The sequence below is a fragment of the Mytilus californianus genome, unplaced genomic scaffold (genome assembly GCF_021869535.1).
Source record: "Mytilus californianus isolate M0D057914Y unplaced genomic scaffold, xbMytCali1.0.p SCAF_7, whole genome shotgun sequence".
In the NCBI taxonomy this organism is placed as follows: Eukaryota; Metazoa; Mollusca; class Bivalvia; order Mytilida; family Mytilidae; genus Mytilus; species Mytilus californianus.
Genome location: NW_026262723.1, coordinates 99,496,637 through 99,507,961, shown reverse-complemented (window position 1 = coordinate 99,507,961; position 11,325 = coordinate 99,496,637). Strand labels below are relative to the sequence as shown.

Genomic DNA, 11,325 nt, shown 5'->3' with positions numbered 1-11,325 from the left:
CTGGTGTATTGACAAGGTAAGCATTTCCTGTTGTAAGTGATACCTGATTCGTTTACAGGGTAAGTATTTCCTCCTGTAAGTGATATCTGAGGCGTTGACACAGTAAGCATTTCCTCTTGTAAGTGATATCTAATGCGTTGACTTCTTGAATTAACCGTCGTATTGATCAACTGAGATACTTTTGGTTAGACCAGATGACATAATTTCACGGAGAGAAAGTTGAAAATGAACATTGAAATCCTCGCGTATGTCATTGATTCTAGGTTCGTATAATTCTGTTAATCTCTTAGTAAAATATCATTTGATCAAACAGACGTTCTTGTGTCTGCAGTTTCGTTCACTGAGTTGTATTTGTATTTCTTTCTTTTTTTTGAACATTCAGACTGTCGTTAACATTTACATTATTTTATATATAAACAAGAATGTGTCCATAGTACACGGATTCCCCACTCGCACTATCATTTTCTATGTTCAGTGGACCGTGAAATTTGGATCAAAACTCTAATTTGGCATTAAAATTAGACAGATCATATCATAGGGAACATGTGTACTAAGTTTCAAGTTGATTGGACTTCAACTTCATCAAAAACTGCCTTGACCAAAAACTTTAACCTGAAGCGGGACAGACAGACGGCCGGACGGACGGACGGACAGACGAACGAACGAACGGACGCATAGACCGAAAAACATAATGCCCCTCTAATATCGTAGGTGGGGCATAAAAAAGAATATTATTGAAAAGCGTTCACGTCAGTTTATGTATATTGTATAACTAAAATTGATAAATAAGAAATGTTAACACTTATTTCGTGTGGCAATTTCGAAAGTCAATGTATAAAAACAATGTTTCAGTTTTTTTTTACTCAGCAAAAATGTCAAGCGAAATCGAATTGATACCAAAGCAGTCCGACGTTGACGATGGATTAATTAAATGATAGCAAACTAGTATGATGGTAGAGTTGTCTTTCTTTTAATGACAGTTTACAGTATGCTTCACTGGTTTTTTGTCGGAGATATTTAAATTTTGCATTCAATAAATAAATTTAAAACTATTACAAGAAACATGGCTGACATAATGTATATTGTTGACATTTACCGGTAAGTAGTGTAATAAATTGTCTTACTTAAAGACTGTGAAATCATAGTGATAACCTCAAGAGGATAAATTTTCTGTTATGATATTTTTACTGTCGTGTAATATTTAGTGTGAGATCTTGAGGTTATTTTTGCTACGTTATTTTTGACAAGGTTTTAAACATTTTCTCTCCATTTTCTTTTTTTCTAATCTCTAATATACAACAACAAAAAAAAGAAAAGAAAAGAAAAATCCAACTGATATTGAAAAAGTATTTGCAGTTTGAAGTAAGCTTGTTTTAAGTTTAATATAGAAATATATACTGAGGGCCGTTGGAAACGTAGCATATCACATTCCTAGTTCCCAACGGTCCTCTTTTTGAATGAAAAACAAAATAGTTCTTTAAAGACAGTCTTCAAATATTTTGCTACATGATACCCATCCAGTTTGGCCTCACCGTTTAAGCAACGTGTAACCAGATGCATACGTTTTCATCACCTTGAAGTTCGATATAGGACTTAGTTATACGGTTGACATGCTTTGTATGCATGTCCTAAGAAATCTGAATTTGACAAAAATACAGATCCTGTATTCAAGCTTTGCTTACACGGATCTGACAACTTTCTGTTCTGGTAATTATTACATGATGACATGAGCTAATGAAATTCTATAGTCGTCAAATGTTTGAAGGTGTGTATTAATCCGACTAAACCAGAGGATCCTGAAAGGTCTTTAAAACAGAAAGTAGAACTGAATGTTTTCAGAACCTTGTAAGCGAAGCTTGGATACAGGATCTGTATTTTAATCAGATTGAAGAAATCTATAAAACCTTACAAAGATTGGTCAACTTCCATGGAAGATCTGTAGTGTATGTATGAATATTTATTAAATGGAAAATTTAAGTAGGTGTTGCGTTTCTATTATCACTCAGTATTTGTACAGTTGTCATGTTACAACAAGCTTAAGACCACACACATACAGTATTGACACTATCATTGAATCCATCAATGTAGGTTAAATTCTCAAAAACCCTCTGTATACGTGAACAATATTTTGTGGACCACACTGACGTTCTTAGCTCACCTGGTCATAAGAATCCATCAGCTATTGTAACCAAACTAAGTTGAAATGTTGCTTAGATGGACCTCATCAGATTTTGTGATGTTGTCGAAATTCAAGACATTCTTATGGCCAACTTATTGCTTCTGATTGATTATCACAAATCGGGTAAAAAAAAAAATTCATAGAGAAAAAAGCTGATTCTTATATATGACTTGAGCATTATGATAATGTGTTAATGGTGATGTGATAGACTTTAAAGTTTGCAACTTTGTTAACCATCTTAAATAAAAAGTTTCATTAGCAATAATAATAGATAAATTTTAAATATGCTTCAGTTTTAGCATTTTTAAATGTGGTTAAAAATTTTAAGAAGTGCTTTGCATGTAATTCAATATGCCTGTGCTGTATCTATGCATTTTAATATATGAGCTGCGTCGGATAGAAATCGATCTTTTGCAAGAGCACGTATACATGTACATGTATAAAACTTTGATTGATTTTTGAAACATTCAAATACGAAATAAAAGATGAATTGGGTCTGTTTTGTAGGTTTCTAAAATCAACTCAATTTTCAAGCAGTTACAGAATTTGCATAGAGCTTTTTCAACCCGAAAAAGGTTAACAAATGTATTGATATTCATTTGCATAAGGTCGATTTCTATCCGACGCAGCTCATATGCTACCTACACATGATAAATATTTTATCTGCATGCTCTTTATGTTATGTATATGTTATCTTTATTCGGTAAAAAGCTCCCAAGAGCTTATGTTTGAACTGTAATCAATTATGTGTGAACCGAATCGAAATAAAAGTTTCATATTCGTACCCGGAAATACTCGCACACAACTTTAATTTTCCTGAAAAATTTTCGTATTTGATAACGATAAAAACTCTATTCCTCAACTATATGATTTTGGTGACGATTTAAAATCCAAAATGGTCTCTTTGTTGGATATTTTTAATCAAAGATATATGTACATCAGTTCCTTCAATGGAAATAAACGTTAGCAGTTTACATTATCCAGCTTATTAATCATTGGCTCTTAAGAGCCTATATACTTTTGGAAGTCAAAATTTTGGCCAAAAGTCATTCCCTTAATGACTTGTTTATTTAGCCTTGTAGATTAGTACCGTGATTTATTTGGTGATCAAAGGCAAATATCTGGCCCCTTTGGACAATGAGTCAAAGACTTATCAGGGTAAAAGATGAATACGTAATTGATTATCAATAATTCTTGTAGAAATGAGAGAAACAATATAAATTAATTATCTTCGCTATACCAGCCAGCATTGATTACCAATGATTTCTAAGAACTTTACTATATACTTACTTGAAGTCATTTTTCTCCCTATTGATCTAGTAAATATTTGATTTCTAAACAGGTAACCAGTAACATCAGACATAATTACAAATTTGAGAACAATGTCAACAGAAGATGAAAAAAAGAAATATTGGTGTGATCAAATCAAATCTATGATTGGACCCTGTATGATAACAATTGCAATTCCAATGATGATACCGGGCTTTACGATTACGTTTGTAGCTTTCGCAGAAAAAAATGCCTTCCCGAAATACGGTGCTCTACATGTTGTTGGAATTATAATCTTGGGAATAGCATTTATTTTGCTTTTACTTGGTTGTTTACTAAGGTTTCATTGGAAACCGTTTATTTCTCCAGATTTAGAAATGCATTTATCACCGATGGGTTCTGCTCGCCACTTGCGGTCTGACAGAAGTAGGTCTGGGAGTTTAAAAGGTGAAAAGGTGAAAGATCCTCAAAGTGAAAATAATTCAAAATCCAGGCAAAACGGTTTAGCCACAGAGCGAGATAGGATGGACAATATTCCACCAAAAACAGAAGTTAAACCCGAATCAGAGACGGATGGTACAGCTAGCGAATCTGAACTGAGAAAATCGTTGACAGGTAGTATTGAGCGAAAGTTTGATATAATTTCGTCCCCTAGGAGTCGTAACCTCAGACCAGTTAACACTGACTCATTCGATGAAGATTCGAACGATGCAGGTACAAACCACTTTGAAGTTGTGAAGTCATATGAAGCTCTTCAGGAGTTTAGGAGGAAGAAAAAAAGAGGCAAGAAAAGAAATCAGAAAGAAAAACTATCTGATAACGAAACAGTGATTAGTAAGACATTGGTTTCGGAATCCCTTTACGAGATTAATCAAAATAAGGATCAAAACACTAAATCCACCCATAATTCGGAATGCGAAAGTGACAAGAAAAAGAAAAAAAATAAAGAAAGTGAAAATAGAGTAACTGAGACCAGCAACCCAGTGGAAACAGAAAAACAGAGGTAAAAGTATACAAAGTTTTAACCTTCATTTTTCAAGTAAGAAGAATTTTCTTTCATTAGAAAAAGTGTTACACTCTTAACACTCTTAAAGTATAGATGATGTCATCAGTTTTGGTGTAAACTCTCCTTTTCTCAAACATTGTGCACTTTGTAAACTTATCTCCTTTCTGGTCGTCTGTTTCAAATGTACACGAGACGATGATCATTTATCTTACAATCCAGTATGACGCCAAAAAATGAACATGTCAGTTTGTGTCGATTCTGAGTAAGCAAATCCCCACCTGTCACACGATTCCAGAATAAAATCTGGTTGGTAGTGTCAAGGCCAATAAAATGACTATACCAGCACAGTGCTGGTGGCGAATGTGACGCAACTAAGGACTGAGTAATTGTGCGTGATGAAGAATCACAAGACTCTTAATGTTTTCAGGGGTAAATCAGGATAAATACATGTATGTCATCTTTTGAATGTTATGTACGTTTTCTTAAATAATTATACTTAAATTCAATTTTTACTAAGAAGGTGACCAAATTAAATCACACCGGCCTTTTTATGTAAAGTCAGATAGTAGGCTAATTTGACACACGTAATGGATTTATCAATGTTCTGGCCTGATGAGGTATACGTCTTCAAAATTTTGTGAAATTACATATTCAAAGACCGGAAATACTGAATTTCTAAGTAAAACAAATATTAGGCTATTTGGAGTCAATTTTATTGGTCCAAAATTGCAACCTTAGCTAAAAAAAAATTTGCCTAAATTCAAAGCCAAAAAATTGATTGCTCACTCATTTTCAAAATAAATGTTTCATAGATATAAGAAGATGCCAATTATTTCTCTTGTTATAAATATACCGCCACCACATCACATAAGAAGATGCATCACATCAGTCTTCTTGACTGCAGTAATGCTAAATGGGAAACAGTGGACATGTGGGACTATGAATGAGTGGAAATATGTCGTATAACTTTAGAAACTAAAATCTTGTAACCATTGGTGTTGGAGACGGTATAACTTGTGAAATGATAATTTCAGTCTTTCCATTCCACATATTCAAGGAGTAGTGTTTGGATTGGAAAAAAAACTCTGTTTGTGAAATGATCAATTTTTCTAAGTTTTGAGTTGTCAATCAGGGTCAATTTCAAGGAATACGAGGCTGAAATTCAAGTCTATGCAGCGCCCTTAATTTCAATTTCACTTGAATATGGTCACCTAGACTTCTTCCTTCCGGCAGTAAACCCCGTGAAGGGAACTCTTAATGAGTCATTGGTGACATTGCAGTTGAAATCAGTTCTTTCCTCTCTTAAAATCTGCCAGAAACTGTTTTTCCTGACACCTTTAGAACAGTTTATACCCTATAACAGTTTGACATAAAACAGTGTTTTAACATGATTCTGATAAGTATTTGTAATCACTAATTCTAATACACCGTGACCATGTAATTTCACCTCTACCATACATCTGGTACTTATCATAAACAAATTCCTCGTTTTCATGACCGACAAGAATGTCCACCAAAGATTATTGAATATTTAACTCGGTTTGTCTCGGTGTGCGAAAGATCCATCTTGTCGCATCAATATTTGTTAAATCAATGAGCTTTTCCAGTATTTACATCTAAACCTTCGACAACCACTGACCTGCTGTCTTTAGATTAACATATTAAACGGTTAATTATCAAGAACCTGTTCCAAAATGGCGCAAGGAAAATATACAGTTTTGGTGCAAAAGATTTTTTCAAAATTGGCGCAAGTGCAATACGCTCGTACCAAAAACAACTATTTTTCTATTGTTTGTATATATCAAAGGAACAACCAAATACAAATGATGCTTGAGGTAAAAAAATTAAAAATCAAATGATATGTAGCAAAGATTAACAATTTTGCCAAAATAAAGTCACGAAGGCAAATTCAAATTGTTTTTTTTTCATTTGATCTTGTACTTTTATTGTATACATAAAAAACACGGAAATTGTGAATAATCATATTTACTGGACTTTTTTTTTATTAAATTTTAAAAACAAATTAATTTAATAAGATTAGAAATATACAGCCATTAGAAAAATAAATTGGAGTTGACATTTCTTGATATGAAAATAAGAGGATGTGGTATGACTACCAATGAGATATCTTCTACCAGAAACCAAATGATACAGAATTAATTTATTAACTATAGATCACCGTACGGCCTTCAACAATGAACAAAACCATTCCACATAGCCAGCAATACAATCCCTAGCATGACAAATGTAACTAAAAAAACTAACGACCTGCTATGTGTATAAAACAATAAACGAACATCAAATATGATAGACAGCAACAAACAACAAACACTGAATTTATATGGGGTCCTGACTTGGGACAGTCACAAACCAAATGTTGCGGAGTTAAACATGTTCCCTTGCGTAAATTTGATCTTTATTATTGAAGTTCATAAGTGACAATGTAAAAATGCGAGAGAGAGAAAAAAACACACACAAGAACAGTCACGTTTGGTCCTAGATATCGCGAAATTTTGTTTTCAAATGTAAAAATTGTAATGCATCAATACTATACATTCATAGCAATTTTTTTTACAGTAATAACAATACAGTCGAGAAGAAGACAAAACGCAAAAAGAAAAAGAAAAAGGTTTTAAACTCTCTACGAAATGAACAAGAAAGATCTGGAAATAAGAATTCTCAGATTTTGTCCTCCATGTATGCATCAAGTGATGTACATAACAATCAAAATGAAGAACATGATTCGGACCAATCAAATGTCAGTATTGGTTCTGTAGATTCTGTATTAGCACAATACACATCAAGGTCATCGAAAAGTCAGAAAGACATTCCATAGAAAGCCCTATCATTTATAATTTAAATGTTCACTCTGTATATGATATATTGTCATTATCATAAAGCATATTGTCGACGTATATTTGTTCCTGCTAACAGAAGTTCCTTTGGCAACTTATAAATAATACTAGAATATCTGTTCCTGTTGGAACACATATTATATGCTGTTATATGTCTTCCAGCTAAAATAATATTCCAGAATATTTTTTCTATTTGAAAAGTATACTAAGATGAACTTCAATTCCATGATAATACGACAATGTTTTATGACAATGGTTGTATGATGCGCTTTAAGGTTTACATAAAGATAGTTTTCCTAGGCTATAACGATATAGCATGAGCTATAAAATATCTATTTTAGATTATTTCTATACACGTAGGAGCAAATGTTACCGTTTTGTTTCTTTTAATAGTCTTTTCTTTAATAACTTGAGGCTCAATGTTTCCATTTGAAACAATTAATTTGGAAATGATTTAACAGCGACTATTTTGTTAAAAATTTAAGAGGTGCGCTATAATCACAAGAAAACTGGTCATATAGTCAATCGAGCCAGAGTCATTAATTTTGCTTACATGTTAGCATTGTACAACAGAATCGTTTCAGAGTAATTTATCGATGAAAAATGGACAGAAACATTGCTTTTTTCGTTATTTTTGTCAGTTTGAAAACAGTGCGAATATCGATGTCATACAAAATGGTATAAAGTCAATAACTAATCTGTGGATTACAGAAATTCATTATTATTGTTAATTTTATTTTTAACATTGAAAAGGCAATAAGTTTATTATTGAATGCTAGTATGCTCCCTTTTTATTAACAACTACGCACATGATATTTAAATTTTATTGGTGCCTAAGATTTACGATCTATAGGAAGGTTGTTAACCTCTAAGAATTTGATTTTACGACACAATTTCCCTTTGTTAAAAATCACAGGCTTCAAATATTATAGTCTGATTTATACCATTGACTGTCTTTTAACACATTCAAATATTGTTATGTTTTAGCCTGGACCATCTATTGGTGTCTTTTTAACAGACCAGACACATTTACTTGTAAATCAATCTGAGAATGCCTGGTTCTAAATGTTATTTCACATCACTTTTCACATTTTCAGAATTCTTACATCAAGATCAGCTTTTAAAAATCCAAAGGATATAAAAGTCTTTCATTTATAGCACGACTGTGATATATTTGTTTTTATTAAAGTACATAATTGTACATGCACTTGTTATTTTCTTAAGTAAAAACATTAAATTTGAATTGCAGTTCTTGGCTTGATTAATTACATGTAGTTGATTAATTGTTGTTTGCTTATCACCCAGTGGCAAATATTTCATACATATTCAGGACGAGCAGACATGTGTACTGATTAATATTCCTATATTTTGTTGTGGATACGTGATTTTTTTATAAGTTGTTATTGGCTTTGAACTATCTTTCAGTAACTGCAAGAACTCTCAGGTCTGCAGGTTGTGTCTTTAGTCTTTTTGTTATTTGTTTTTGTGCTTTGTATTGATCTTATGAGTCAAGCTCTTTTTAATTGATTTTTACATTTTGTTCTTATGTTGTGCTGTTACACCGCTGGCAAACATGTGCTACACCGCCATGTTATGTATGTGCCTGTTAAGGGTCAAAAGTTTGTTATTCAGTTGCTGTCGTTTTTTGCTGTATATCCTATTTGTTTTTCGTTTAATGGTTTGTACATAAATCGGGCCGTTGGTTTTCTCGTTTTACATTTCGTCTTGTCAATGCATTTTTTAAGCTTGCTATGCAGAATGGGTTTGCTCATTGTTAAAGGCCGTACGGTGACATTAACCAGATGGTCTCTTGTTTATAGTTGTCTCATTGGCAATCATACCAAATCTTCTTTTTTTATAATAATCACTTTACAAATTTTATGACAGTTAGATGCTTTGCTTTCGTGAAAGAAGATTACCAATGACAAGATATTCAGTGTAGAATATTAATGAACAAGAGCTTCCAAATTGGAAAACAGGAATAAAAACCGAATTAAGTAGCAGCATTAATTACAATCAGGCGCTTTTCCCCCTGTTGTTTAAAACTAATCAGGAGAACATGTCTTTAATATTGGTCAAAGCCAATTTTGGGATATTTTATACGCAATAGAAGATATAGAAGGACACGAAAACTAGCAACTGTCACAATGGCTATATTTGTATTGGTCTCTCATTGAAAGTAAACAATCATTGGATAGCAAATGCTTATAAACTTCTGAACAAATGTTGTTCATATTTTTTCAATGGTAATCCCTATACACATTGATACGATGATGTTTTCTATTTTTTTGGAGTTTTGGAAAGCAACTATTTAAGGGTAGCTCATTGGGTTTATGTCTGAGCTAAAGATTGTAGGGCAAATAAATTCTTAGGTGGTCATCTCAGGGAATCCAATGACGTCGACATCTAACAACTTATATAGTTCCAAGGTAGGACAAACTTGATGAAAATGAGATCATGGTTAGGGACATAACCAATTACATTATGCAATATAAATTTTGAAAATACCATCCACGACCCAAACCAAAAGTGACTCCAATAAACTAAAAAAAATATCTAAATCATTGGAAGAAAAATAAGAAAAGGCTACGTAGAAAGTTGTTTTGTGTTCGACAAGAACTTGACTTTTTATAAGCTAGAGGAAAGACATGAACACAATAAACGATTCATTATTTTCCTTAAACATTCGTAAGATTGTTGAAATAACTGGTTGAAAATGGTACTGAATTAAATGTAAAATTTACAACAAGTAAGCAATATAGTGCGTATCATCCTTTGTCGGAAGATCTACGAAACCTGCATGGAGAGAAGAATCTACATCTACATGGGTAATCCGTAAAGAGTCGGTTGACTCATCACACGAATATGTTGAATTAAAGTTGTGGTGTCATCCAAAATGTACACTTTAAAATCATATGTACAGGTGTTAAATATATATACAGGTGCCAAACAAAAATAAAAACATTTGTGTGTTGTTTTACGGATATCTGTGTGCTGTAAGGTGGGTCTTGAATGCCTCATAGTAATCAATGTCCAATAGGCTAGGCGGTAGTTCATTCCAGTTTGTGATGGTTCTTACGAAGAAGCTATGTTTTCGTTGTTCAGAACTTGATCCTAATCTGACAAATCGTCTTTGAAGGAACTGACGCGTCATTCTTGCTGGTGTCATCAAGTATTCTGGAATTGGGATGACAATTAGTCGGTGGATTGATTACTTTGTAAAAACAGAGTAGACGTGATGTTTTTCGTCTCTCCTGTAATTGTGGTAGTTTTAGGTCCTTTGATAAAGATGTTACTATGCCTGGGTCTCGAGATTACTTATGCCTGATAAATATGGCTGCTCTCCTTTGGACCATTTCCAGTTGTTGTATGTGTTTTTGGAGAAGTGGGTCCTAGACACTGCTAGCATATTCTAGTGTTGGTCTTGCGAGGGTTATATATGCCTGACGTTTTATAATCATTGGGCATTTACCAAGATTCCGTCGTATGAAGATTAATGTTTTGTTTGCCTTCGTGATATTTCCGATGTGGTAATTCCATGGTAAAGCGTTACCTTTCAGAAACTTTAGAAGAGCCAGCCAGATCAAGGTTGAACGAATCCAAGATAGATTTTATAGCGTGTTTTATTCAGGCATACTTATCTGAAATAATTTCAACTGTTGCAAAAATGAATTAACATTTAAATCCAAAAAGGTGATTTTTTTTTGGAATGATATGTGTAACATAAAAACAGACGTTGATTTAAGCTTTCAGTATGTCTTGTAAAGATGGGTAATAAACTAATAGACAATTCAAAATAACCAAAATCCCACAGATTTTTTTTCTAAATATAGAAAAATGAAATTGTTTCTACTCAATTGTCTTTTACTTAATAAATCAATATTGAACCAAGTCCTTTTTTAAAAGACCTTGATATCATAATTTCTCATGCTAAAGCCACGATAAACGGAAAAACTGTTCCTTTCCTATTGTTAATTTTCCGTTGCTTTTTGGTGGTGCTGTGTTGTGTGTATCCT

At 32.9% G+C, this 11,325-nt stretch overlaps 1 protein-coding gene across 1 annotated transcript; it reads left to right on the top strand.

The window, feature by feature from the left end:
• Positions 1-979: 979 nt before the first annotated feature.
• On the top strand, positions 980-8,557 carry LOC127707414 (myb-like protein V). The gene is made up of 3 exons (XM_052211906.1): positions 980-1,098; positions 3,522-4,451; positions 7,032-8,557. Exons 2-3 carry the CDS (start codon positions 3,562-3,564, stop codon positions 7,288-7,290), a joined length of 1,149 nt encoding a protein of 382 aa, XP_052067866.1. The 5' UTR covers positions 980-1,098; positions 3,522-3,561; the 3' UTR covers positions 7,291-8,557.
• The last annotated feature ends 2,768 nt before the right edge of the window (positions 8,558-11,325 follow it).